Here is a 23,492-nt window from a genome sequence, read left to right on the forward strand (position 1 = left end):
AAAAGGCAGATGTGGAGAAGAGTGCAAGGTAGAGGCGAGAGTTGTGAAAGTCCCCCCCTTTTTGTGTGTTAAGCTGCGCCCCATTAATACACTAAGCCGTATAAGCGAAACCCCTCACCATGGTTTGAAGAGTTAGACTGTTAATAATAGATGCAACGCCTGGTCGGTGTCACTGTACAGATATATAACATTAGTAACGTCACTTAACATCAAACAGAGAAAGTCAATCTATCTCATTGGGAGTGGTAATGCATCTGCTTTATATCTACCATCACAATAATTAAAATTGGTTCAATTAGACAACTAGAAATAATAAATACAAGATTTGCCTAATAGAATAGCTCGTAATAAATCCCTCAATAATTCTTTTATATACAAATAGCTATATTATATTTATCGCAGTACGAGCTCCTATTTTCTTATAAACTCGACTAGGATCTATACCGTACTAAACGATGATCTGTCACATTGCCACAAGTTATTAACCCTCCTTCTACAGCTTTCACAAAATATAAAGATATAAACTAATAGTATGGTAATTTTATACAACAAGTAGTTTTAATCTTTGAGCACGTTGGCATAAAAGATTTGCCAACTTATCTAGAGTAGGATGAAAAAATATTCCTCCAGCAGTATATACATTCTTGATAACGCAATGTATAGCATAACTCTCCTTACCTGTATTTCGAATCCCTTTTTCAGCATTGTGGATTTCTGGCAATATGAAAATTAAATACAATAAAAGCGAAGGTGAAATATGCCGCGGGGGGTTCCTTTTTAGAATTCGGTGCAGGCAGCCAGCTTGATCTCTCTCGATGCCCTTGAAGGTGTGGCGTCGCCATTAGAGGCAGGGTCTGCAGGTGTCGCCCTCAAACGCGCCAGGTACTTTGTATACCAGTATAATGCTTATACGGGCTGTATTCAACAAGTTTGTTGTAGCAAGTACTAAATCTTTCGGATAGCGAGTTGCAATCATTACTTGTGCCAAACTGTGTTGTTAAGTGGCGCTTCAAAAGGAATATTATTCGCAATGGTCATCCGGGGGCCTTGTTGTTGTGGCTAATGATAGAACCATTAACTCCCTTAGCCTCCGAAACTACAGATTTAGTCATAGCTCAATATATCAGTCAAAATATATTATATACATACGTATCTATACGCATACATATTACCACATATATGGTAAGAGCCTGCGAGTCCGTGAAATCTTGAGCGATCTTGAAACACTACGAAAGCCCGAGCTGCCAAATAGTTAGATATCAAACACACTAGATTTAAGAGAGTATTTTTAAGGCATACGTCGGACATATAAAACTCTCCATCCACTCGTACGGAGTAACGGGCTTGCACGGATGAGCGCGATCAATGTATTAACAAGGGCCAGTAAAGCGCTTCTTGGCTGAACTATATTAGTGAAACTGCATACACCACACTCAAGTTATGGTTGTATGCCAATATATGCAGCAAGCAGCGAGCGACTTGAGCTGCACTCAGTGGCCCACTCACCTATAGAACAAGACAGCTATACAAGCCAGAGAGAAGAAACAATCTCTCCAGCTTAGTCATTCGACCTTGCTGACAGATTGGTATTGCTAGGCAGCCAAGCGCTAGTGAGCGCTGACTTACACTAGTCATGTTCAAGTCGTGTTCATTTTCACTTAACTCCCCCGTTTACGACTTATGACAAGACTACACAACTCTTTTCCTCTTTTCACTAAAACATTGCTCTGAGGCAGTACTACCATAATGGCGGAAGGAGATTCACCTCCGGTTCAGTCCCAAATTTTCAAGGCAATTGCCTGTGCAGATATCTCCAGTCTCAAACAAAGTCTGGCAACAAAGGAAGTGGACCTTGAAGCTCGAAACCCTGTTGGTCGAACTGCCCTGCATCTGGCTATTACTGCAGCATCAGCAGATATTTGCCAGTGTTTGATCGATAATGGCGCGCGATTGGATGCATGGACTAAACAAGGCGAAGCGGCAGTACATCTAGCTGCTAAGAGAGGACAAGTGGATGTTTTGCACGCGATAATGCCGCCTCTTGTGGCAGAGAAATCAGCTACCCAGGACAATATCGCCGCTGGTGGGAAAAAGGATGATCGCACTGTACATGTGAACTGCCTCACGCAAAAGTACCAAATGTCACCACTTTATATTGCTGTTGCTCTTGGTAAGTTACATATTGCCCCATAACTGTCAATAGGCGCTCACACAAGAAAATAGCACGCATGGAAGTTGTGGAAGCTCTACTGACTACCTACCATGCCGATATCAACATCATTGCTGGTAAACAAGACGACCAACGAGGGACACGAGCGGCTGATGTTCTTGAAGCAGCTCTTCAGCATCCTCGTGATACCTGTCGTTCTCTCTTAAAGATGCTACTTCCGCGTGGTGCCAGCTTGCTTAACCCATCAACGGGTGCTGTATCACCGTCGTTGCTTGTTTTAATATTGCGGAGAGGTGAGGATGTACTGGATATTTTTGCGGAACTTGACTCAGAAGCTTTTGCCCATGCGATCAAGAAGTTTGTTTGGGGGGAGTCGATGAAATACTACAACGCTCTAACTAGTGCAATCGAGCTTGGCCTTGAGGATACGGCACTAAAGCTCCTCTCATATGGAGCACCTCCGAAATTAGATTTCGATTCTTCCCTGGATACTACAGGAAACCGTCCATCTCACATATTTGGAAAAACTGCTTTAGAGGCCGCTGAAGGCGATTTTTGGCAGCCAATTTTGAGCGCAGCTCACTATGAAATGCCACGGTTGGTGATAGAGCTGCTAGATCGCGGAGTAGACCCCAATTCCCGTCTCACTGATCACCAGGCTCGTAGCCTAATTGACTATCGCGATTGCCGCAGTGTCTTGGACCTAGTGAGAGCCAAACTCGCAGAGCTGCGTGGCTGGCATAAGGAGGATGAAACCGTCTCTCACGATCTCGTAGGGACGCCAGAGGGGTCTAAGCAACGCGATGGGAAAGAAAATGCAATCACCCAGTTGATCAAGTTATATGAAGAAGCAGAAGCAAAATTGGTCTCACTAGCAGCCGAGGTAACTGACGGGCTGAACTTCCTAGACCAATCAGGTGCTGCGCCTCGTCGATCTCATAAAAGAGTTCAATTGCATGCCCCTAATTCTGAGACACAAGCTGAGATCGCACTACCTTCACACATATCTTCTAAAGAAGTCGACTTCAAGACGCTGAAAACGGCGGAGGATGGCCAGATGGCACTGTAGGTCCCTGAATTTGCCTTCCAAATCGGTAAAGTGTGAGTGCTGAAACAAGTTTGTCTTTATAATTTAGGCTGGCAGCTTGCAGAAACAATGATGCTGCGCTGGTAAAAGCACTTACATTGGGAAGATGGGGAGTCGACTTAAAGTTTCCCCCGATTTCGATATCGGAGGTGTCTGGCTCCTCGAAAGGACCTTATTACACTGCTATGGAATCGAAAAATTATGATCTTGCTCGCATTATTGTTCGAATTGCGACAGTTCAGCACATTGACTTTATAGATAATGAAACGAACGATCTATCCAGTGCTTTAGCCGACGATGTACACTCCGTTGAAGACATCAAGGCTGTTTCAGCTCAAGTCAAGTCAACTACATTAGCAAAAACAATTATTCGCGACAGTGGAGCTACTTCTATTGCAGGAAAGCTCAAAGACGAGGAGATGCTCCAGTTTTCGCTAGAGACGTATTACTCGTTTGGGTTTGAGCAGAACGATGTGAAACAAAATGCCAATTCCGTCTATCATTCAATAGAATGGGGAAATTGGCCTGAGGGCCTCCAAGAGTACATTAACGTAACGGGTGCTCCATTTCAGCATGCCGCGGTTCAAGGTAAGCTAAAAGGGAAAAAGCAACTCGACAAGACTCACCATTTATCGCCTCTTCTTCGAGCTGCCTGGTCTGGTAACCTAGATATGGTGCGATTTCTTCTTGATAAATCCAAAATAATAGCAGCGTATAAGCATTTTGCATCACGCACCGACTTTTCAACCAATAAATTGGGTCCCGAACAAGCTCGAGCGGAGTTCCTTAGTGCCGCAGAGGAATGGGTAGGCAAACAAGGTGAGGGTCTCTCTGTTTATTATTTGGTAACCATTAATAAGTGTTGCCCGCCAGAGAATCTAGTTCTGCATTGCGCCATCTTGTCTGGAAAAAAGGATCTCGTCAAACTTGTACTGTCAGCTCGTCCGGAATTTCTGGAAGTTAAATCTATAGACGGGTGGACGCCCTTGTTGACAGCAGCAATGTGTCAACAGGTTGAGAGTATACAAGCACTTCTTGAAGCAGGGGCTGACCCCTTCACCACGGATCCATTTGGCCGTAACATGCTCCACCTGTTTCTCGTTTCCCCTACCCAGAGTCATGTTTATGAACTTGGAAAACTTTCTTCTTTCTTCCGCATAGTGGACAGGCCAGCGCTTCACAAGCTTCTAGAAGAGCGCTGTGCTGAAAGTCCTGGTGGTTTGACGCCTCTTGCGCGTTGGATATCTGCTACTGTCAAATTCGCTCCAGTCGCATTATCCATTGCTCTGTTAGAGTTTTCCACAATAAAGGCAATGGAGATGTGGGACGGCAGAGGCTCTACACCCCTCCACACTGTACGCTTCCCTCTTTTCTATCAAGGTTATTCAGCTGGCTAATAGCAATACTCGACCAGTTCGCAATGTTGTCGCTGGAAAGTCTCATTCTCCCGTTTATCGAGAAAGCGCCTCATGTTCTGTTCTATGAGGATTTAGAGGGGAAAACCCCTTACGATATCATCACCGAAAAACAGCTCTATGGATATTTGGAATGTCTCATGCCAAGCTATACGCAAACCGGGCGCTATCCACTGGGCCGACTAGTCCACTGGCCGCTATTTGCATTTGGTACGGATTACAAAGGTCCCTTGCAGCAAAAACAGCCTTACAGAGTTTGGGAACTTTGCGAAGACTTCCTTAAATCGATGAAGCCTGGGCTGTATCCTAGGAAACTACTCACCGACACTGATCGAATCGAAATCTCACAGCTGTGTGTATCAACCTCAGGCAACACTGTGCGTGACATGGCTAATACAAATGCAGATCTAAAGACAAGAAAATACAGAAGAAACCGAAAGGAGATCAGCACGATGTGGTATCCTTAGCTATATATAAGCCTGGATACTTATGTTGGTAACAAGATTCCGCTTAAGTATCCGGTACCTATCCATCTATCTAGTGCTCAGTCATTACGTTTCACCTTTCGGCTGAGAGCCGCTGCTGGATTAGAGAAAGCCGCTCGGGGAGGGGAAGGGGGGGGGGGGGGGGGGGGGATTATCTTAGCATTGAGAAAATGCCTTTATTATCAGCAATATGTATCCTTCAATTTTCTCTCTTTTCAAATTCCTTTTCAAATGCGGTGGCTGTGCAATTACTACAATATGTTACTCTTAGTTTCCTATTCTTCTATTCCAATGCTCATTGAGATGGTCTCTATTGTATCCAATTCCTTCAGCCATGCCTCTGCTTCCTTCTTAGCCAGAGGCCAACAGTCTTGGCCCATAGGTATTCTCAAACACTTTTTTATGTCCTCAGCAGTTGCAGGGCCCGTTCCGAGAATGACGCTGAGAAGCACCTCGGCAGCCTTGGCGACATCTCCTAATTTACGATGTCTCATGTTTTTCGTCAATTCAAGCATTTTTGCAGCTGGAGTGTCCGAATATTGACCTAATCCTGCTTCTGGGAAGGTGAGAGTGTCCATAAAATTGGTTCGGTATGCACCGGGCTCAGCGATGATAATTCGTATGTTAAATGGACTGAGTTCATTTGCAAGTGCTTCGGAAAGACCTTCTACTGCGAACTTGCTGCTGGCGTATAGTCCCCGGCTAGCGAGTCCAATAAATCCTGCACCGCTAGTAATATTGACGATGGTGCCAGATTGGCGAGAGCGAAATGTCGGGAGGACGCCTCGAATGGCCCGCAATGTCCCGTGGAAATTGGTTTCCATCTGGGCGTGAGCCTCTGTGTCGCTGCAATCGCCGATATTAACATTTTTGCTTTTGAGATGCTATACTCTGGAAAATGATGATCATGATATCACGAACCTAATCTGTTCCACAGGGCCCAAGAGTGCATACCCGGCTGAGTTGACTAGAACATCCACATTCTCCTTTTCAGCGATATCGCGAATTAAATTTTCGCATGAGGCGCTGGAAACATCTAGCTCACACCATACGCCTCCCAAATTCGCAAAATTTGGACTAGATTCTCTAGCTTTATCCGAGTTGCGAGTTATTCCGAAGACTTTGTGGCCATGCTGCAGAGCCTTGAGACTCAGCTCGGAACCTAGGCCAGAGCTCGCGCCTGTTATCAAGAAGACGGTCATGTTTCACTTTTCAAAAGAAATGGTGGTGTACATCAAGAAGATTGATAAAAGTGAATAAACGGCCACTGCTTTACTTTAGAAATGGTAAATTTATAGCATGCAGAGCCTCGCGATTATCACTCGCCGAGTTGGCTTGCGTGAAAATGGATCGCCGGAATTATGGCTTAAGCCCGATTCAGTGGAATCGACATGTATATGTGCCGCTTGTTGATAGTCCGTTGAGAGCCGATATGTCCGTTCTACTTAATCTATACTTGTCTCTAATAGTCCTCTGATGGGTTACCTAGCAAAAGAAATTAGGATAACTTCACGGACGAGTTTATTCCAAGCTGCTCATATTGCACACGCAGATTCCAGCTACTGGAAAAAGCCATGATGTTGTAGCTGCGTTAATACTTATTAGTTTCGGCCGCTAACCAAACTTAAATACTACAAGGCGAGATAGAGGACATTCTAATAGCTAGTACGTCCGAATGTCAGATTTAGAGGTGAGTATAAGTGTATTTGCTGCAGCTGAATACTGAGAGTAACTGAAGGGCGAAGTTTGAGGAATTTTAACGCGAAATCGATGACAGATATTACATCGCTACATAAGCAATGTAGCTATCGGCAGCTTCATATTGCTTCTTATGGTGATGCTATGAAATATGTGTACTAATGTAGTAACCAAAACACTCGTTCTCAAATTGAGATATTCGTCAACTAGTTAGATATCCCGACGATATGAAAAAGATTGAGCTTGGAGGTAGAAGCTACTAGGTTACTTCCAACAGCTCCGTCATGAAATAACTAGATATGTTAGTAGTAGCTATCTGTATTTCCTATCTTGCTTTCTTTACTATACATGCCTGTTGATTACTTCTTTTGTTCTATAGTGCTAATTCGGTATTCGCAACAAACGAGCCAGACATAACTGGAAAGCCCAATCGTCCACTGACTACTCTGTAATTTGTATAAGAAGCTAATATATACTTGACTTTGACAACCTGTAACGTGTTGGACAAATTGCTACACTTTATATCTTCATGTACAAATCCATTATTATAACAGTACCCAAAGAACTTTAAACATCCAAAATCCCAATCGTACTATATGCGAGCTTTGTCACAAGGCTTTTATGGTAGGCTAGTCTTGCAAATTAGGTCTCAATAAATGCCATATGAAGGATACACTAAGAATCAAGCGAGCCAAGCGACAGGCAACCACTAGTTTCGAGTGAAAGTCAGGCTCGGAGTGTACATAGCTATCAACGGGCACACGCCTAGGCCAACGCTATTTTCTTGCAAACAGCAACACTTCGCTAATAAATCATCAACAGCTTGTGCAACAACAAGGTCTAAGTATCACTAGTAGCTATAGTAATAGGACTGCATAGGATATAGAGATGGGTGGTGCTTAAGACAAGCAAGGAGCAATGTTTCAGGATAAGCCGTCTTTTCAATTATCTAGGCAGTCTAGAGAGTCCCCGGCCATTGTAAAATATAGCTACCAAGTGGGCATTTAGCATACCCAGCGCATTTAGGACGCATGAAAATAAGGATGTAGAAATGTTATCGAAAATATAAGCGACTCTTCGACAAGTTCTTAATGATCCGGTTGTCTTATAGTAGCCTTACTACCTAATACTTATTCTACATAACAGGTGATGAAGAAACTTGGTCTTCGACATAGCCGCATTTCTTCATAGTCTCTCGCATCACGCAGGATCTTGATATTGCTGAAACATCGCTGAACTGTCAAGCATTCAGGCGTTAAGACTGGAAGTGGGTGTTGATCGTTATGACTTACGTACTAGCACGTTCCAAATCGAGTAAAAATATTTGCATTGGTTGTGCCCAAATATGGCTTAACGCTAAATCATTATATAATGCTTATCAAATAATTGCAGCTTGGGTTTCACTTGTACATGGAATATTGCTGCGTCCTCGCAAGGGACACTGGTGAACTTGGTGGGAAAAACAAAAGCGCCAATCCAGTCTACTGCTCTAGGGTTCGTTCTTGAAAATCTTGAGGGCTAACTTGATATAGGATTTTAGCCCGCAATATTTTTTTCCTATTTTGGACTAACCTCCCGGAACGTGTAGTTGAGGCTTGCTAACGCTGGAATCACACGAAATGTAGATAGCCTCTCGAGCATAATAGTTGCAAGAATGGAATCTTGAGAACTGAAGGTCTCGACACTAACTCGTTTAAGGAGAGCTCTTGTTATAATATTTACTCGCTCTTATAAAGCTGTATTGTAGAGTTTTAGATTGATTACCGTTTGCTCCGATCCAAGTTATGGCTATCTCTAGAACCTCGCAGCTTCCTTACTGAAAGCGATTCCCAAAGGTGTATATATACAGTAGATGTTCTTACAGATTCTGATATTTCTTTTTTAAAGCTTCTAATAGTATCAACAACAAACCATCAGCTCATTGAGTTATCTATTATTTTTTGCCTTTGGAATTACAAGTTCCCATATTATCCAAGATTACTCTCAATCGCATCAAACATCTTGAACCCAAACACGATTTGTTTCCCTTCATCTAACGCATCTAGATATATTATTCTCGTTCGTCAATGGCTTCCTCAGACTCTCTCCTCTTCACACCCTTAACTATCGGCAAAGTGGAGCTTGGTCATCGAGTTGTACTATCCGCCCTCACGCGACTTCGTGCCAATAAAAATCATGTTGCAACGGATCTAATGAAGGAATATTACCTTCAACGCGTTTCCATGCCAGGAGGCCTTATTATTGCCGAATCCGCCTCAGTAGCTAAACATCACGGTGGCATGTCTTATACTTCGGCTATCTGGGGCGAAGAGCATGTACAGGGATGGAAGCCTATCGTAGAAGCCATCCACAACAAAGATGGCTCTATGTATCTCCAACTTATGGCATTCGGAAGAGCTGCCCAGCCTTCAGCCGCTGAAGAAGACGAATTTGCGATCAAAGCACCCAGTGCCATTCCGTTCGAGGGTGGTGCAGTACCTGAAGAAATGACCAAAGAGGATATAAAGAACACTATCAAAGATTACGTCAAAGCTGCCAAAAACGCCATGCGCGCGGGTTTCGACGGCGTCGAGCTATACGCTGCCAATGGCTATCTTCTCGATCAATTTATTCAAGATGTGAGCAACCAGCGGACAGATGAGTACGGCGGCAGCATCGAAAACAGAAATCGATTGGTAATAGAAATTGCCCAAGCTGTCTCCGACGCTCTTGGAGCAGAGCGTGTCGGTATTAAGCTGAGCCCATGGTCTGAATTCCAGGGCATGCGGATGAAAAATCCAATCCCACAATTCACAGACCTCATTCGCCGTCTCAAGGACGTTGGCCTTGGCTACTTGAACTTGATCGAGTCTCGCGTTTCGGGGATCGACTACACAGATGGTACGGAGAAGCTTGACTGGGCGTGGGCGCCCTGGGATAAAGTGATTATTGCAACTGGTGGCTATCTGCCAGAGACAGCACTGGCGTTGGTGGAGGGGCACAAGGACAAGAACATTGTGGTTGCATTTGGAAGGCGATATGTGGCTAACCCTGATCTGCCATTCCGTATTCAGAGAGGACTTGAATTAAACCCGTATGACCGCAGCTCATTTTATAAGGTGGGCGCCCCAGAGGGACTTGTTGATTATCCATTCAGTAAGGAGTATCTAGCGTTGCAAAATTAACAGAGACATCAAAAGGCTATTACAAGATTCATAGAGATGTGATAGTGAATAATACTACTATTTTATCTAGTCCGCTGCTTTACAGTGATTGTATACATGTGGTTGTTGGCCTGTCTATTAGAAAATATATCGCCAAGAGCGTGCTGCAGAAATCGCAATAAAAAAAATTAGAAACCAAGGTATGAGTGAATAGAGATTACTAGAATACGATATAGGTGGGTATATATTGTACTGTGGCGAGCAGAGTATAAGCTTGCCGGGGTATCTATAATGAAAAGACTACTATAAAGACAAGTCGTAAGATGAATGGAAATAACGCCTGCTCCCTATGATTGTAACGCCAATCGGGAGAATCCAATATGCGAGCCATCCAAATCTTCGCCGCTGCACCCAGCCCTGCCAGGATAACGACCATGATTTAAGAACTAGCTCCATCGTAGTAAACGACTCTCCAGCTTGATTACGCCGCTGCCTCCGACCCTGTCAGATTAACGACCATACCAAGGCACTTGGTGTATATACTACGACGTGCTACCAGCTTTGTATAGTAGTTATCCTGAAAGACTGCCCGCTGCCCCCAGCCCTGCCAGGTTAACGGGTATGCCTTCCAGTCAGCCGGTACTCGATGTTGGATTCCCCATGGTTTAAAATCACCTGCTGTCCATAACTGCGCACGCAATGCCATTGTCGTTTAAATACCACAGTTCGCATCCTGGACTCCGTCTAGAAGACCGCCTTGAGTGTAAAATAGTTTCAATGAGAGATGGATCATTATTCTCTTGCAGCTGATCTTTGCGGCTGTGTTTCTTCTGCCGTGGTTGCCGCTGAGATTCTTTTCCACGAGATGATGCTGGGGTAGGGATTGTAGACTGCCGGCGAGAGATTCGACGTTTCCTTCCGAGCGGAGAGGGGCCATGTAGAGTCGTTTGCTGCAACTTCGAAGATGGTGATGGCTGGGATATTAAATTAGACTGCTGTGGTAGAGAGGTCGCGCTGACAGCTGCGAAATCGTCTCCAACGGGCTCGCTTGCGTCCCTATCTGAAGGCACTGGGCTCGGTAGTGGATTTCGATAAACAGTCTGTGGCTGGCAGCTGCACACTGATTCTGCGTCTGTCCACGCCCTTTGAAATGCCTCTGCTCGCGGATTTGGCTTCTTTTCTTGTTCTGGCTCATATCCAATGCTTGACCACAGCTCTGGAGATGAGCTTCGAGAGCGTCTGGTTAGATTGCCTGAGCTGTAGTTCGTCCTAGCCCGCTTTGCGCCCGGCTCTTCGTCCGAGTCGGTCTGTGAAGTATCCGCCCTATTCCTCTTGCGCCTTTCGAGTCGTGGAGGCATCACTGGTGACGGCGGCCGCGATGGCGCGAGGAAGACATCGCAACTCTGAGGTTCGGACGGATCGTGGAGCTGCGTTAGCTTGGCCCTTTTGCGCGGCAAAACCGGGCCAGTGTCGGATTTTCGTTTGGTCATGGTGCTAAACGGCAAATTCACGCCCGAATAATGTCTGGGGAAGGCGTCGGCGACCGTCGTGGAGTGTCTGGCGAACGATGGATTCAATCCTCTGCTGACCCGCTAAGAAGCTGCCGACGATACGGCCAAGTGAGGCGCGCAGCAACATCACGTGACCCACAATGTCCATCAGCGCAAGACGCGACCCGACGTAGAATCAAAGCTGCCGTATCAGAGACTCAAAATAGATGTGAGCTCAGAAGCAGATGCGCATTGGCAGAACTTTCTACTTAATTCGCTCCCGGTTGCTCTAACTGCCTTCTTCATGCCCGACAGCCGCTGTTTCCAGCACCCATCGCCCGCCATAGCTACTGCTCTTCGCCCGCCATTCTCATGACACACGCAGCAGCTGCTCCCGATGGCGTACCAACTGAGGAAGCCGGCGACATCCAGTTTGCAGTCTTCTCTGCCGATAACGAAGCTGCTATTCACCTTTTAGAGACCGTCGAATGCAAAGCATCACCCCCTACCCTCAAGAGCGACGAAAACGCAATCGGCTATCAACTATCGCTACCCTTGTCGTGCGACAGCTTCGACTCTGGACGCTTCAGATGGCGTATTGGCGCCGGGCCGTCTCCCGCACTGATTGAGAAAGGGTTGTGTCACTGCAAGCCGGACATCCTTCTGTGCCCCCCAGGCAGAACGCCCAGCTCGGCGGCAGTCCGTCGATTCGTCAAAGACATTCACGCCACCATTCATATTCATCCGCGATCGGGCGTTCTATTGCTCAAGACGCACTCTAGCCGGCCTATTGTCTACGAACAAGGCGACGTGGACGATGGCGATTTGATCTTGGATGCGTCAGCAAGGAGGAACACATGCGTTTTGCGGCGAGAGCGGAACTATCTTCGCTTCGGCCGATACCGTTTTGTTCTCGAATTTGTCGCCAGTGACCAAAGTCGCAAAAGCTTGGATTCACAGCTTGACGAAAATCTCGGCTGCTGTTACAGCGGCCTTCGTCCTTCACAGCTCCTGAGCTTTATACCAATGTCACAATCTGAGACTTCATGGAATGTATGGCTTCATCAAAAAATTCCAAATTCTTCGATAATATCTGGCATTGATATCTACACGGGCTGGCCAGTTGCTGTTAAACAATTAGAGACTAGGGCGAAAGGGCGACAGCATATGCGACGCCGGCTACAGATTGCCAGTCAGTATAAGGATAAACTGCATAAAGGCGTCCTGGGTGTTATTGATGTCTGGTGCAGGCACAAGTCATCCTCACCATGCCTTTTTAGTAGGCGGAGCGAAGCCGTGGATTACTGTCGCCACACTTTCTACTCCGTGTCCCTAGCCGAGCACGATTTTCTCAACATGCCATGGGCCAAGATCGATATCAACACTCGCCTTCTTTATCTCTTTCAGACTTTGGAAGGGCTATCCGAGATACATCGGCAACATATTACCCACGGGAATATTTTACCCGAATCGTTGCTGATACTGGCAGACGCGAAAGGCGAACCACTGCCAGGTGTTAACGCGCTGCCAAAAAGGGCGGCTATTTCTCTTTATATACAACCGCTTGGAAAGAAGCCAATTGCAAGTGTATGCGTTGCTCCAGAAGTTTGGAAATCCAAGGAGAATTTGGATCAGTACAAAGCTGACATCTGGTCACTTGCTGCCTCATGGCTGTTTGCTTTCGTACGACCACCAAGCGGTATCAGAATTACCAAAGAGTCTTATCACACTCTGCAGAAGACATTAGATAGCCAGAGCGAAAAGGGCTTTATACAAGGCCCGTTTGCAACTCTTTTACGCCAAATGCTGGCCTGGGATCCGAAGGACCGACCAAGCGCCGAGGAAGCACTTGCAAATAAAGCATGGGTGCCTGTGCTGGCACATGGGCAGTCAGTCACGGATGACAGAAAGCGAAAGAGAATAGAGCAGAGGCAGATGCCATCTACTCAAGCCAGGAGAGCTAGAGTACTTTCACCCGACGTGAATGATTGAACAGATGATGAACTACAGGCAAATTTTTCTCCAAAGACTTTGTCACCACCATTCTTAGTCGAAAAACAGCCTGCCAATCTCTATTCAGTGACGGAGACCTACAAGGCTAATAGTTTTCGTAGCTTCAAGCTACTATCCATAACCACCGATTACCGTACTTGACAGAGGAGTCGACTGCTTGGCTGGGCTGTCAAATCAGCCACCACATGATAACAATGCGAAGCTTCTGCTTCGTAAGTCAAGCCGACGCGCATCACCGGTCGCGCGTACGCTATTGGTATTCTCGCGATTCGATCAACCTGATGATGTAGACTGGGTGTCGGTTTATCTTCTTGCAGACAGGCAATGAACCGATACCATTTCAACTAGCCTCCTTTGAAGTTTCTGATCTGAGAAGAGGCATTATCTTCAGAGTATCGGCATTGACTAAGTCTGAGCGGTATCATAGTCCACAACGCAACTAGCTCACCAAATAACCTTTAGAGATACCACGTGACCCACTGCACTCCACCGCCGATGCGAGTGGGATATTATGCAAAAAAAGATAGCACTAAAAATTTATATATATTAAATAATTTTAGTGGATATCGAGATAAAAGAAAATCTCTTACTTAATATGCCAATTATCCTTTCAATGCAAATTGCTATAACTTGGGTTCTTAATACTGATAATGTATATACTGCAATACTGCTATAACAGGTATCGCATAACCCGTGCCCCGATAAAATATTACTAGCTAATATGTCATTTACGCCAAACCGGGCTTGGCTTGCGGCCCGTCCCGCGACCTACCCGTGAGCATCACTGTTGGATGTTGGATGCAGTCTTGCGTCGGAAATATAAAGTGGCTAAAGGTTATACTAATGCTATACATTTATGTAAGTAGTACTTACCGGTATCCTAGCTTTTAGTTTATAAAGGGGCATCTTCAAGCTAAATCAGATTGGTTGCACAGACTTCCCTAATGTTTTAATCTTCATAGCTCGAGTCGTGTGCGTAACAGGCTTTCTCCAATCTTTCACAATTACGCCTAATAAGAAACCTAGTGACACATCTACCTCCAAGTTCTAGAGGAATACTTTTCATGCCACTATATATTCCGTACGCGTAACATTTACCTACCGAGGTGCCTTAGACATGTTGCTCCTCGGAAAAGATATGTGGCGCCTTGCCTCTCGAATCTTTTGTTGAAGACTTGAAGTTCCTACTTATATATTGTATAATCCCACAAGAAAATATAACATAGCTGTTTATAGAAAACGGAGAGACCACAGTTTTACGTTATACGTTTTAGGTATTGTAAACTATCGCTATATAAAGATAACATAGGGAATTGGCGTTGGGCAGTCACATCTTTTTTTTGTGATATATATGTACAATATTTCATGCTTTTCTCTCCTTCCTTTAACTCGCTTAAAGCACAAAGTTCTATCGCAACTAACATTAAATCTTTGAACATGACTTCAAAGCCTTCAGGGAACTCCACGATATTTCTTTACTTCTTCTCCGAATATTGAATACTATACTCCACCGTCCTCTTAATTCCGTTATTCGCATCGTTCTGCCCGCCGGCCAAAATACTGTCTTCACTTCCAGCACTGGAGTTGTTTCGCCGGATAGTCGCCATGTGGATGCCGTTAGACTTCGCACCAGGTTCCACCCATTCATCTGCGAGTGGTATTTGACTTCTTCCTCCCGTACCTCTCGAACCTCTTGACTTCGAACCGTAGCCATTCGAATCGTAGCCAGGGGTGCCGTATCTATTGGCTGAGTTTTTGCTGCCGAGTGCTGGGAATAATTTGACAACTAGTTGCCGCAGAGTTGGTAAGCATGCGCAAAGAATAGCCACGTTTGGTTCAATGATCGTCCACATCACATTCGCGATGTCGTATGTGTTGTCGCTAGAGGTAGCAAATACATCGAGGGTTGTGACTCGGAGGCATGAGGTAATGACGACGAAAACACCAATGGCGAATACGGCCATTAGAGCGATTTTCTGCGGCCGAGGAACCTCTAGCTGATAGACCAGGGGCATGGGAAGCAGAAGAATAATAACATCGGTAGCGATCGAAAATCCAGCGTTGGCGAACCAAAACGTAGCAAGGTTAATACAAGTTCCTTTCTGGGCCTTGTCGAAGGCTTTGACAACCGGGTTGCACTGGAAGATCGTCGCGACCATAGAAGATATGCAGTAAATAATGACACAAGCAAGGAGGCCCCTGCAAGTCCATCTAATCCAACGAACGATTTCAAATAGACGCAAATAGAGCAGTAGAATGGAGCATTTGGTGAGATTGATTGCCGCTTTGTAGGTGACTTGGGACATATACAGGTACTATCCGCTCCATCCATGTTAGATAGCCAAAAAACAGTACATGACTGGAACAAACTCTGAGTAAAACGTACTTTTAGTGTTTCGATCTGGTTCTGATGTTCTATATAGAGAAAATGCCGACCCATGCCGTAATGGCAGCCTGCATGAGTTATTAGCATCGAGGTGGAACTTAGCTGGCGATTTAATGACTTACATGTCATCAAAAATACACTGGTAAGAATCGCAAATATCTACAAAAAGAAATGAGAGAAATTCAATCGTTAGCATACGAATAGTGGGCAGGAAATCCGATCTAGAGATGTTTACCAAGGCCGCCATAGCAGTCCAATCATCAGCCCCCATCTTCCCGCCCTGCCTCAGCCGAGCCCATACTCGCAATGCAACGACAACAGGGCTTATAACCAGAAAAATGATTGCAGGTATGTATACCAAATGAGAGTCATTATCATTTGGATTGGGTCGTGGCGCCTGTGGAGTGGTCATGCTGGACTCCGCTGTTTCTGGCTTGACTGCTCCAGTATGTGTCGACGGAAATGTGAAAATTTTGGAAAATCAAAATCAAATTCCAAGCCTGGGGGAGGGTGGCCACTCTTGCCTCGTTATAATAATAACAAGTACCGCTGTCTAATACTGACTTGCACTCTGGAGAGGGTTGCACTTGACTTCAGCTGCCGAATGGCCACTACTACTACTTACGAAGCGTCAAACCAATGCAGGGACAAGGCTCTGGGAACCCTTCCTACATTCTCGTACTTGGGTCCTTCATGCCACAGTTGCCTGCTTACTGGCTACATACAGACGCACATGGGTGTAAGACGTTGAATCAAATCAAAATAACATCAAACCTCGCGGGAGCCGGCGCAGGGGTGGCCTTTAGTCCGTATTTGATGCCACCGTGATTGCATTGACTGGGCCCCAGCTCCTTTTTTATTTCAAGAGCCTGCGATGGACTGATTGATTGTGCCTGTCGTTGCCTGGTGCAGCTCTTTCCACAGGAATTCGATTCCATCGGCAGGCCTTCCGAATAGCTGTCTGTATTGATTTTACCTAGCGCCATTTCGCGCAACCGTCTTGACCATTCGCCCCATTGGTCCGCGTCTCGCTTCCGGTGGCGTTGCAAGGGTGGAAGTGAAAACTTTGGCCGATCCATGTGAGAAATAAGATTGCTGAAGAAAAGCGGTCTTCCCCCTGTCGTACCCACTCTGATGCATGTCTGCTGTTGGCTCTAGGTCTGTGAACTGTTGGCCGTCAGGTTATCATGCAAAAGTTCTGCAGCACAAAAAAAATTCTCATCCAGGGCCTGATGCTACCTCGTCTAGAAGTTGTTCAACTCCCCCTGCAGAGCGATTTTGGGCGTGTTTGGGATGGCTAAAGCCACAGTTCGGCGCCAGAGGTTCACGGCTGCCAGTGTACAGATACTTGTTACCCGGCGCCGATCCACAAGTTCGCGGCTGTCCGGGATCAACACTAAGCAGACAGATCTATCTGGGGAATTGCGTATGAGTAGGACTACATCGAGATTGTGAACAGCGAAGAGGGTCAATAGTGGGCAAACCCAATTGACGGTTAATAGCACCCAATCCAAGTGGGGAACTGGTAGAATTTAGCACGAGGCTAGCTTCCTCTTGCTGCGCTTTATAAGACGTCCCTCCTGTTTGTCGGAGTCGTTCCATGGCATCTACCGTAGGTAGTACTTGTAGATGCTCCTTCGAGTGCATCGTCCGGCTCGGCAGAACAAATCAGGCCATGCTCCCTTACTCAATTCGCCACGTTACATCGGCTGTGCTTCATAGGCATATGCTCTACTCTATCTGTAATGAGTTACGCCGAAACCCACAAGCTTTTAGCTGATTGGGGCAAAGGCAAGAGCAGCGTACGCATGTGCTCACAGCTGTTGTCCGGGTTCTTCATTTTCACTGCTCTCCATTGGGGGCCGGCCGACCATGGGCCGGGGCTTCCCCTGCGTAATAAGAAAAAAATATTGAATATGCTATCTGTTTCTGGACTTCCCACCATGATGGTACGGGGAAGCTAAATCTGCGGCCTAGCTCTAGTTGGCTCGTCTGTGTCGAGACTCTTGGTCCCGTCTCGGCACTCCCTACTCTGCTACAGCAGTACGGCTCGTATGCAAGACGGAACTCAGTCCTCAATGTCAAACAGCTGCATTGCTCAACGGGGCTCGTCGTTTATTAGCCGACTGAAGACACAGCTTCGCTAAACACTACCCCGGGCCATGCGATCCGTATCTGCAGGCAGAGCCTGTTCTTAATCACCCGTCTTGTTTCCTTTTTATACATCCTTCTTTCGTAGCGCCCACATTGTAGATGTCTCACTTGCATTCTTGCCAAAGCCAATGTCACACAACGTGACCATTTAGTGTTCTTACACAACTACTCATTTGTTCCTTTCCAGATTCTTTACCCTTTTTTCTTCTTTTGCCCCTGCCTCCTATAGTATCCCAATTACCACCTGCTTTGGGACCATATATATTACCATATCAGGGTTACCACAACGTTTACAATATGGCGACGGCCGATGAGAAGATGCCCGTTGAGACGGGTGAGCAGGCTCTCCCGCAGACGCCTCAAAAAAGCAGCGAATACTCCTCGGATTCCCCAATTGATCCCAAGGCCGAGAGTAGGCTGGTTACGAAACTGGACATCATCATATTCCCTACTTTCTTTGTAATATACATGATGTCTTTTTTGGATCGTATCAATATCAGCAACGCTCGTATTCAGGGAATGGTCGCTGAACTTGATCTCGTCGGAAATCGATTCAATGTCGCGCTTTTTGTAAGCTTGGAACAAATGACGGCGCGTTATATTACAGAAGCTAACTCGTCCAGATTTACTACATCTCTTATATTCTTCTTGAAGTACCTTCTAACATGATTATCAAAAGATTTCGGCCTTCCCTGTACCTGTCTTCTTTGATGTTTTGCTGGGGTATTATCAACATGTGCATGGGATTTGTCCATTCCTATGGTGCACTCCTTGGACTTCGATTTTTGCTCGGTATTTTCGAAGCCGGTCTCCTACCTGGTATCATCTATGTTACATCGCAGTATTATAAGCGACATGAGTATCAAAAACGCATGTCTTTCTTCTTCTGCAGCACCGTCGTCGCAGGTGCATTTGGCGGATTATTGGCTTATGCCATTGCCCACCTCGGTGGCAAGCACGGGTATGCCGCTTGGCGCTGGATCTTCATCATTGAAGGCGCCATTACCTCAACAATCGCCATCATTGCTTCGTTTCTTATCATCGACTGGCCGGAGCAGACCAAATATCTTAATGCAGAAGAGAAAGAGCTGCTTCGCCGTCGTCTTGCAACCGATGTCGATGACTCGTGCCGCATGGATGTCCTCAACAAAGCTTCGCTGAAGCTCATCTTGTCAGATTATAAGATTTGGCTTGGAGCTTTGGTTTACTTGGGAGTCGGTGTCCCTGGTCTGTCTGGAACCTTCTTCCTCCCCACTATTCTGCTAGAATTCGACTGGGTGGCTGAAGAGGCACAAGTCCGCACTATCCCTGTCTACGTCTTTGCAGCCGGCATGATGATCATTGGTGCCTGGGCCTCTGATAGACTCAAGCACCGCTATAGTTTTTTTGTTTTCGGAACCGCCCTGGTAACTATTGGATATGGAATGCTTCTTGCCCAAGTTGGAAAATCTCGAGACTACAAGTTCGGTGCCGTCTTCCTCGTCTTCGGTGGCGCCTACATGGTCACGCCCATGGCCCTTGCATGGCTGCAGAATAATTTATCTGGCCAATGGAAGCGCGCATTCGGTTCGTCAATTCAAGTCACAATTGGCAATATTGCGGGCATCATTGGAAGCAACATTTTCCTCGTCAGCGAGGCCCCCACATATAAGACTGGCTATGGTGTTGCTCTTGCCTGCATGTGGGTTGGATTAATCGCGGCAACTCTTATGTTCTTGCTCATGTGGCGTGAAAATAAGAAGCGTGATGCCGGCGAGCGGGATGATAGACTGAACCTTCCCGACGATGTAAAGAATAACCTGGGTGATGCATATCCCACCTTCCGGTTTACTCTTTAAGAGATTATCCTTATCCTGCGGTTCATCCGCTTTTCGTTGTATGACTCTTCAGGCCCCCTCTCATACCCTAACCTAGCTATTTTAATACGTGTTCTATACGCCGTGATATTAACGATTTCGCGGTAAAGAAACATTCAGATCAGACTAATATATAGAAAACAGAGTGATTCAAATATACAAAGTAATTATACATGCTTGTTTGTTTCCATATCTGAAGAATCAATCAGTCAATAGTTATATAAGTGAATATATGCGGCGGAAGCGCTCTTGATGCGTCAAAAGCTAAAGGCACTACGGGATTAGAAGTGAGTAGATACGCATGCAAGCAGCATCTGCAGAGTAGTATCACCATCCAGAATCTTCGAGTGTTTGAAGACATTCCATTTGCGGTCGGCCCGTTGTGTGTGGTGGATACACAATACTAGTACCTAGTACTAGTAGTATTGATATCCATATGTAGGATTACGGAATACGGAACAGTGTAATACTGTGGTGTTGCTTTGCTTTTGCGGGCCCATTAGCTAGATTTATCAACCAGGTACGCGGCACCAAGAAATGACGATACTGTTGGCACTACAAATGGAGTTAACGAAACGGCGTAGGGCATGTACAGATGGCATGGGAATATGGGCTTGAATTTCTGAGGCTAGAATGATTGATTAGTAGCCATGCGGCCACGCCGGCGAAAACCGCATCGGCCGTGTCGGCTATTAACATACAATTGTAGCTAGTATGTATTAGTGCTGCAACTTCACTAGGACAAGAGAACTGGCACAGGCTGAGCAGTTCAATAATAACAGCGAGGCTAACCTTGAACAGCTGATGATACCATACTCCCCCGACGAACCATGGTAACCATAAATTTATGAATGTCGCATATATGCAAATCCATGCAGCGGGGCCATGAGCCCTGTAACTATTGAGACTATTGAGACCGATGCTGGGGTCTCTCCTCGTAAAGTCGCCTGTCAGGATTTGCAAGTGAGACCCAGACTGTTATTACTAGCTATTACTCGATACGATGCTGGAGGAGAAGGCCAGGGTATGCATTGGTACTCCATACAAACGACAGAGTAGGGATTCGCTAATCAATGGGGCTTGATCGCGTCCACTGGAAGGATCGGTTTATGCGGCCTAGCGATAGTTGAGGCCCCATAGTCACATTCTTTTAAACAGGGGCACAGCGCACGACGCGGAGCAGAAGCTCTTTGCCGGTTAGTTCTCCTAAGACGCAAAACAATCATAGTCTCACTCTGCTGCATGCTGTCCGACTCGTCAGCAAGAACATACTCACTTGTAGGGTTCGTAAGAAGGCCCAGTATGTATTCGACATCTTTCGCATTCTTTGAAGCAATATGGGACGCAGGGGTCACCCATTGTTTCGTCAACTTGGGGTCAGATCATCCAGGTATGATTGAGGCCATGGTGAAGGGCCAGCGAGAGAGGCAAGGAAAATTTCCGCGTATTATTACGTGCCCTAGCGAGGTATCATCCTTCCCTACATAGAGCCTAGCTTCTTGTAAACCGGCTGCTGATAATAGTTGACGTGGACAGATGGTGGCCATGTCCATGGCAGACGGCTACGCCCGATTAACTGGAAAGCCACAGTGTGTTATTGTCCATGTCGATGTTGGAACACAGGCCCTCGGTGTGGCGGTTCACAATGCCTCAAGTGGCCATGCCCCTGTCCTCATCTTTGCTGGAATGTCCCCTTTTACTCAGGAGGGTGAGCTGCTCGGCTCCCGCACCGAGTTTATCCACTGGTTACAAGATGTCCCTGATCAAAAGGCTATTCTTGGCCAATATTGCCGGTACACAGCTGAGATTAAAACAGGCGTCAATGTCAAGCAAATGGTTAACCGAGCGTTGCAATTTTCCAAAACCGCTCCGCAGGGTCCAGTATACCTTTGTGCGGCTAGAGAGGTCATGGAGGCAGAGATCAGCCCTTACTCTATTCAGCAAGAATTTTGGAATTCTGTCGAATTAGGCGGCCTTCCTTCAAATGCTGCAAGCAACATTGCTCAAGCGTTGGCCAATGCTAAGAGGCCACTGGTTGTGACCGGCTATTCGGGTCGAAATCATGGTATTCCAAGTGCTTTGGTCGAGTTAGCAGATATTATCAAGGCCCTACGTGTGCTTGACTCCGGGGCAAGCGACCTGTGTTTTCCGGGTGACCATCCAGCCTGGCTAGGAGTTAAACAAGGAGCTGATGAGTCTATTCCGGAAGCAGACGTTATACTGGTTCTAGACTGCGACGTGCCATGGATCCCAACGCGGTGCAAGCCTAATCCGGATGCAAAGATATATCACATTGATGCCGACCCCTTAAAACAACGGATGCCTTTGCACTATATTCCATCCAATGCTCGATACCTGGCAGATGGACTAAATTCTATTGAGCAAATCCTTCAAAATCTCAAGACAGGCGAAGCAGCCGGGATCCTCGCGACAAAAGACCAGGCCACAGCCGAAGAAGCGCGTCGTAGCTCTTATGCTGCCAAGATTGAACGCATCACTGAAGCGGCACAACCGTTCCCTGATGGCAGTTTTGGAACGGGCCATCTGAGTAAAGTGCTTCGAACTGTTTGCCCAGTAGACACAATATGGGCTGTGGAGGCAGTGACCAACACTGGCTTTATTCACGATAACGTAAGACCGACAAAACCAGGCTCATGGATCAATTGCGGAGGTGGTGGTCTTGGCTGGTCCGGCGGTGGTGCTCTGGGCATTAAACTGGCCACTGATGCTGAAGGAAGGGGGAAGTTTGTATGCCAAATTGTGGGAGATGGAACGTATCTCTTCTCCATGCCTTCGAGCGTATATTGGATATCTAAACGGTATAATATTCCGATTTTAACAATTGTTCTGAACAACAATGGTAAGTTCTATGTATTTGGCCCCGTACGTCTTAGAAAGGCATGTACTAATTTGCATAGGATGGAATGCGCCGAGGAAATCGTACATGTTGATTCATCCCGACGGTGAAGCCGCCCAGGTAACCAACGAAGAAATGAATATTTCATTTAATCCAACACCTGACTATGCTGGTATTGCAGCAGCAGCTGGCGCAGGCGATATTTGCGCACTGAAAGTGACGAACGCTAACCAACTCGAAAGTATTCTGAGAGATGCTGTAGCCAAAGTGAAGGCTGGACAAACAACTGTGGTAGATTGCAAAGTTGTACCAGACTGTTAGAGTTAAACACTATATTAAATCAAAATGAAAACAATATTGGATAGTATTTATATGAAGTAGTCTTTGAAGAGGCTTGATATAGTTTTAGGGCCTCCTCGCTGATACTTGTGATCTTACGCAAAGCCCAATGCGATATGACCAAGTTCGGTAGTTTATAGAACTTAACCTGTCTTAACATCTTAACATCTCTTTTGCTGTATATGGCTAACCATTCAAGAGCCCTTATTTACTCTTTCGTGAAAGACATCACCATGACATACTGCGCCCCTGGCAGTGAGATCTTGGGCACGCACGCCCTCAAAATCGTAACAGTCGGCATGGTAGTGAAGAACTTCAACAGCCTATTAACATTGAAGTGGACAATTTCTAAATACTTTACTTATACGTTATGAGTGAATCATTAGGATGATGCATTCA

At 46.0% G+C, this 23,492-nt stretch overlaps 8 protein-coding genes across 8 annotated transcripts; 5 read left to right on the forward strand and 3 right to left on the reverse strand.

Moving 5' to 3' along the window:
• The first annotated feature begins 1,692 nt into the window (after positions 1-1,692).
• TrAFT101_009403 (uncharacterized protein) lies at positions 1,693-5,278 on the forward strand. Its single transcript, XM_024902158.2, has 6 exons — positions 1,693-2,170; positions 2,224-3,235; positions 3,307-4,076; positions 4,131-4,612; positions 4,672-5,024; positions 5,078-5,278. The coding sequence occupies exons 1-6, from the start codon at positions 1,747-1,749 to the stop codon at positions 5,169-5,171; spliced, it is 3,135 nt and encodes a 1,044-aa protein (XP_024755233.1). The 5' UTR covers positions 1,693-1,746; the 3' UTR covers positions 5,172-5,278.
• Positions 5,279-5,432: 154 nt separating this feature from the next.
• TrAFT101_009404 (uncharacterized protein) lies at positions 5,433-6,359 on the reverse strand (the record flags this gene model as incomplete). Its single annotated transcript, XM_024910355.1, has 2 exons — positions 5,433-6,003; positions 6,079-6,359. 2 exons carry the CDS (start codon positions 6,357-6,359, stop codon positions 5,433-5,435), a joined length of 852 nt encoding a protein of 283 aa, XP_024755232.1.
• Positions 6,360-8,921: 2,562 nt separating this feature from the next.
• TrAFT101_009405 (uncharacterized protein) lies at positions 8,922-10,019 on the forward strand (the record flags this gene model as incomplete). Its single annotated transcript, XM_024904600.1, has 1 exon — positions 8,922-10,019. One exon carries the CDS (start codon positions 8,922-8,924, stop codon positions 10,017-10,019), a length of 1,098 nt encoding a protein of 365 aa, XP_024755231.1.
• A 193-nt stretch (positions 10,020-10,212) lies between these two features.
• On the reverse strand, positions 10,213-11,978 carry TrAFT101_009406 (uncharacterized protein). Its single transcript, XM_024909041.2, has one exon. The coding sequence runs from the start codon at positions 11,486-11,488 to the stop codon at positions 10,670-10,672; it is 819 nt and encodes a 272-aa protein (XP_024755230.1). The 5' UTR covers positions 11,489-11,978; the 3' UTR covers positions 10,213-10,669.
• On the forward strand, positions 11,707-14,244 carry TrAFT101_009407 (uncharacterized protein). Its single transcript, XM_024907117.2, has one exon. It carries the CDS (start codon positions 11,861-11,863, stop codon positions 13,478-13,480), a length of 1,620 nt encoding a protein of 539 aa, XP_024755229.1. The 5' UTR covers positions 11,707-11,860; the 3' UTR covers positions 13,481-14,244.
• Positions 14,245-14,755: 511 nt separating this feature from the next.
• On the reverse strand, positions 14,756-16,703 carry TrAFT101_009408 (uncharacterized protein). The gene is made up of 4 exons (XM_024902157.2): positions 16,123-16,703; positions 16,010-16,046; positions 15,888-15,955; positions 14,756-15,816 (listed from the first exon to the last, which is right to left on the reverse strand). Exons 1-4 carry the CDS (start codon positions 16,297-16,299, stop codon positions 14,977-14,979), a joined length of 1,122 nt encoding a protein of 373 aa, XP_024755228.1. The 5' UTR covers positions 16,300-16,703; the 3' UTR covers positions 14,756-14,976.
• Positions 16,704-18,070: 1,367 nt separating this feature from the next.
• On the forward strand, positions 18,071-20,198 carry TrAFT101_009409 (uncharacterized protein). Its single transcript, XM_024902856.2, has 2 exons — positions 18,071-18,611; positions 18,665-20,198. Exons 1-2 carry the CDS (start codon positions 18,339-18,341, stop codon positions 19,877-19,879), a joined length of 1,488 nt encoding a protein of 495 aa, XP_024755227.1. The 5' UTR covers positions 18,071-18,338; the 3' UTR covers positions 19,880-20,198.
• A 610-nt stretch (positions 20,199-20,808) lies between these two features.
• TrAFT101_009410 (uncharacterized protein) lies at positions 20,809-23,241 on the forward strand. Its single transcript, XM_066128638.1, has 4 exons — positions 20,809-20,921; positions 20,998-21,364; positions 21,434-22,757; positions 22,816-23,241. The coding sequence occupies exons 2-4, from the start codon at positions 21,140-21,142 to the stop codon at positions 23,073-23,075; spliced, it is 1,809 nt and encodes a 602-aa protein (XP_065984758.1). The 5' UTR covers positions 20,809-20,921; positions 20,998-21,139; the 3' UTR covers positions 23,076-23,241.
• The last annotated feature ends 251 nt before the right edge of the window (positions 23,242-23,492 follow it).

The sequence above is a fragment of the Trichoderma asperellum genome, chromosome 5 (genome assembly GCF_020647865.1).
Source record: "Trichoderma asperellum chromosome 5, complete sequence".
NCBI lineage: Eukaryota > Fungi > Ascomycota > Sordariomycetes > Hypocreales > Hypocreaceae > Trichoderma > Trichoderma asperellum.